We start from the raw sequence: 4,755 nt of genomic DNA on the forward strand, positions 1-4,755 counted from the left end.
GCTTTAGTGAGGACCCTGGAAGGGATATTTCTGGGATGCTCTGAATGAGTTTCTTTCTGCTGCAGGCTTTCATTTGCTCTTTATTTACCACTTTACATCATCAGCAGCGTTCTTGATGCTAACACGGTGTGACACAAAGTTATTCCTGAAGTGACATGATGGCATTGGGCCCCTACATGTCTTGTTAGAGAGGCAGCAGCAGCAGACACGAGTCTCACATGCCAAGGGCAATCCTTCCACCCACATCTTGCAGCCTGACAAGAGCCCTGTGGGCCAGCAGATGCCCCAGGTCAGTACCTAAAAGTGAGGCATTAAAGCTGTTAGAGCAGATTGTCAATAGTGAACAGCTGCTTGTCTTGCAGTCAGGTAAGTCAGGAGTGTAGGCTTCCAATAGATGAAGACCAAGGTTTACCTCCTCCTTCCTGTCATGGACCTATGCCTTTGAGAGCCCTAGGAGACTGTTTTAGCCCAAGCAAAAGGGGTCACCACCTTCAGATATCACATGAAGACCAGCACAGCCAGCTGCACAACACACAGGTGTTTCATGTGGTATTTGGACTTCAAGATAGAGCAGCCACACAATAAAACAATCAAACCATCTGATTTAATCCAGACACCTGGTAGTAGTAATGGGGCTGTGCATTCTTGAGCACCATCTACTGGTACCTTGTCCATCAACCAGCAAGACACACACAGCTGTAGAGCACTCTAGAACAGCTACTCTCGTGTAAATGCATAGGGTTCCCAGCCAGCACCAGTACAGCATTGACAGGCTCCCAAGCAGACCTTACAGCTGGGATCTTGGGGCAAACTGCTTCGAGAGCAGAGCAGGAGAAGGTTTCCAGCCCCCTCAGGAGGTTATAGGCTCTGTCCCCTCTGCAGGCAGCACCCCAGCCAGCGGGATCCCGCGATGCTGCAGTGCAAACACGCTCAGGAATTCAGCTTCGGGCCCCGGGCTCTGAAGGATGCACTGATCTCCACCAACCCAGCCCTGCAGGAGCTCTATGCCAAAGCTTTCTCCAGGGCAGAGAAGCTGTTCCTCTCTGAAGCCTACAACCCCCAGAGAACTCTCTTCTGCACACTCCTCATCAGAACAGCTTTCGACTGGCTCCTCAGCCACCCCGATGCCCCCGAGGACTTTGAGACCTTCTACCACTCCATGATGAGGAGGAAGCAGAACTTCTATCGAAAGCACATTTACCTGCAACCTATAGGTAACATGGGCATCTTCACTGACCTACCTGGAAGGACATGGGAGGGAGGTGGGTGGTGCTTCGTGCTACTAACATCCTCTTCTAAGGACTAACCTGCAAAATGCAACTGCCATAGCAAAGAGAAGTGTAATACCAAAGGTTCTGACATGTCTCCAGTCCAAGCTCACAAGCCATGATGACAACCAGCAGTAGGTCGATGTCCCCTGTAAATGGCACATGTGCCCCTGGGTGAGACTTGCTATGAATATATGTATGCATGCATATATACCTGTACATAAACCAATGCTGGGTAAAGCAGCATTTCTGGAGCCCTATTCCTGACAGCTCATTAAAAGTAGCCTCCTGTTCCCACCTTAATCTTTGTGCACTACTTAAATAGGAGACAACCTTCCTGGCATATCCACTCTGCTAGTGAGAGGGTGTACTAATGCTTTGAGCCTCCTCTCAGAAAGAGCCCCCTCTTCTCCTCCATATCTATATAACCATCTAGAGATGCCCAACACATCCCAGAGTAAACAATTAGCTTTGGAATGAGCCAGACTTCCTCTTCCCTGCTCACTTTGGCCAGCCTCACAAAACCTCCTCAGACCTTATGGTTCCCTCTGGCTTTAAGGAACTGATAGCAGAGCTTCTCTTCTTAGACTTAACCGAAGGGCCTGCCGGGCTCTCACTGCTGGATTCCCTCCAGAGCTGTGTTGAGTCTTTCTTCCTGGGTCTCCGTGTGAAGTGCCTTCCCTCCATCCCCATCTCTTCCATCCACTGCTGCTACCGCCACAGCCGGGACTCGGACAGGGTGCAGCTCCATACAGGTGAGGAGCAGGGAGCAGGGAGCCCCTTGGGTGGGCAGGCAGGCACAGCCCTCCCTTGGGAAATGCCTGAAATAGCCCTTTGCTGCCTGGGCAGGGAGGGGATGAGGAAGGGAGTGAAAAGGGAGAAATCCTGTTCCCATGGAAAAGCCAGAACGTTGAGGCTGGAAACAGGAATAAAAAACAAAGTGACTTTCATCATCTTTTCCTCTGCTGTTTGTGTTTTTCACTGCTATTATGTTTAGGTCCAGCTCTGCAAAATGATCAGCTCAGCTCCACAGGACCTGTAGGTTTGGTGGAGCCTGAGTTTTCCCTCCTCTTGTCTAGAGCCAAAATAAATCAGTGGCCTGGGTGGCACAGGTGGGGAACTCACTGGCCTTTCCTGTTAGGAAGTTTGAGTTCAAGTGTCACACAGGGAAACGGGTTTGTCAGCTGCCAAACTAGTACTGCACAAACATCCCTCTGGAACCAGCTGTTTGCAGGTAGCCTGGGCAGCACATGCTCAGCACAGACCCAGCAGCTGCCCTTGCTCAGGTCTGAAATACCTGTAGAGAAATTCTTCTGCTTCCAGGCAATTATTTCCATGGGTTAGTACTGAATTCACCTACATCTTTGCCCTTAGCTCTGCTCTCTTTTAACTCTGCTCAGCACCACTTAAAACCTCAGTTCTGCTCATGCTCTGATTTGGGGGATGGGCTACACAGCCATGGTTCTCCATCCGAGATGCTGAATCCAGCAGCTCTGTGACTTGGGTTACATCCTTCTCCCCCTGAGCAGCAGAAATTCTGGCTCTTGCAGTGCCTTTAATGAACATTTCTTGTATTTGTCCAGATGGGATTCTGAATTTCCTGAAGAACAACAAACCCATGGATGCCCTGTGTGTCCTTGGCCTCACTCTGCTGGACCTTTACCCATGTGAGACCTGGAGCTTCACGTTCAGCAAATTCCTGCCAGGACAAGGTGGGATTGGTATCCCATGAACTCTTAGCACACTGTGTGAATAAGGCAGCACTGTACCACAAAGCCTTCCCTAGAAGACTGGAGTGACCAAATCTTATTTTATTTACTCCCCGATAAGAGAAACCAGGTTTTAAATTTCAATTTGAACTTAGGGAAATCAAGGCTTCTGATCCAGACAAAGATAACTGAGCTGCTACAAACCTTTTGTGGTCTGTGTCTCACCCCACCCTGTGTGCTCAACTGGACTGTGCTACAACAGTTTCCTTTTCATGCTGCCTAAGCTGAGAGACAGTCATGAGGGAGCTGCTGCCTAACTATTATGCTCTTCTCTTCACAGAAGTGGGAGTCTGCAGCTTTGCCAGATTCTCTGGGGATTTCCCCCAGGCTGGCTGTAGCAGCTTGAAGCCACTCACACAGAAGGAACAGTTAAATGAAGTCAGCAAAGAAAGCAGAGACCGGATCTTGCCATTCAGTGCCCAAGAGATGGTCCAGTGCTGCAAGGTAGGACCAGCAGTCTCCTGCACCCTGTACTTCTTGCCATGGAAGGTTAAACGGTTCAGGTCTGGGCACAATCCATCTCTTCCTGGTGAAGCAGGCAGGAGATGCTGCTTCCAGAAAACACTGACACTTACACAGTCCTAAAGAGCTCAGATTTTGGTGCACCACATGAACAGCTCTTACTCCCCCTGCCACTGGAGCAAACTATAGCACCAGCTGTATAGAAGAGCTTCAAGATTTGCTTAGTGTCATGCAGCAACGAGACAAAAACCCTGCCCAGCTCCCAGGCTCATGCTTGGGACAGCTCAGGATTCTGTTTGCCAAGCAAGGCCTGGGCAGTGCCATCTGCCAGCTGGTGGAGTGCTCAGAGATCTATCAGGGTACCCAGGGGATTTGTGTGCTCACTGGTGGGTGGCTGGGAATGGGTGGCTCTGTCTTTCTCAGACTCTGGTATCTACAAGGGGAGAGGACCACATGCCACACCTGCTTACATGGATGGGTATGAAAATACCTTAGATAAGTTTGCACATAGATTTCTATGCAGATGCCCTTAAACCCCATCCACTTCCAACAGCTCCAGCTAACAAGTGCTGCTCTCCCTCATCCCCACAGCTCCCCTCTGCCCTCTTGCCAGCTTGACTTCCAGCATTTCTCCCAAAGCTGACCCACATGGAGCCATTTCTGCCTGCCTCCCCTGGTATTTGCACAGGATTTTCTGAGGTCTCCTCCTGTAGCAATTTCAAATGCTGTTAGGTGGCAATGGGAGGAGGAGGAGAATCCTCCATCCTCAGCCTTTCCCGAGTTGCCAATTCCCAAGGCACTCAGGCTTGGCCAGATGACTCCAGCTTAATTTTTGCTTTGACACAAACGTTTAGAGCATCTGCTCTGGAAGGGCCCAGATCTGTTACTGCCAATAGCTTCTTACAGATTTCTCACACTGACTGGGCTGCTCTTTCCAGAGCCCTGTGGGACTGGTTTTCCCCTTAACAAAACCACAGCACTGTCCTTGGGGAAGAGAGTGACAGCAATACTGCCCTGGAGCTCTGAACATGCCACCAACAGCATCTTCCCACAGCTCCTTCTAAAAAACACACTCACTCCTCCTGGTCTAGCATTCAAACATGGATGTTGGGATCCCTGGAAAGAAGGGAGTCACATTCCCCTTTCACCTCAGAAAAGCTTAATCAACCACCCGGGCTGGTTGATTAGACCTTTGGGGAGCAGGGAAAAGTGGAACAGCAGAGGAGGAAGAGGAGGGGGCAGAGGTAAGCAGGAAT

The 4,755-nt window shown here is 50.1% G+C and overlaps 1 protein-coding gene across 1 annotated transcript in view; it reads left to right on the forward strand.

Annotated features, from left to right (window-relative positions):
- The first annotated feature begins 910 nt into the window (after positions 1-910).
- Positions 911-4,755, forward strand: part of AMZ1 (archaelysin family metallopeptidase 1) — an 8,343-nt gene continuing 4,498 nt past the window's right edge. The window contains exons 1-4 of the mRNA XM_009993678.1: positions 911-1,214; positions 1,856-2,023; positions 2,852-2,980; positions 3,318-3,481. Coding sequence (XP_009991980.1) covers positions 911-1,214; positions 1,856-2,023; positions 2,852-2,980; positions 3,318-3,481 — 765 coding nt within the window. The remainder of the gene's footprint in view (positions 1,215-1,855; positions 2,024-2,851; positions 2,981-3,317; positions 3,482-4,755) is intronic.

Source organism: Chaetura pelagica, unplaced genomic scaffold (assembly GCF_000747805.2).
Source record: "Chaetura pelagica isolate M959 unplaced genomic scaffold, ChaPel_1.0 scaffold213, whole genome shotgun sequence".
Lineage (NCBI taxonomy): Eukaryota > Metazoa > Chordata > Aves > Apodiformes > Apodidae > Chaetura > Chaetura pelagica.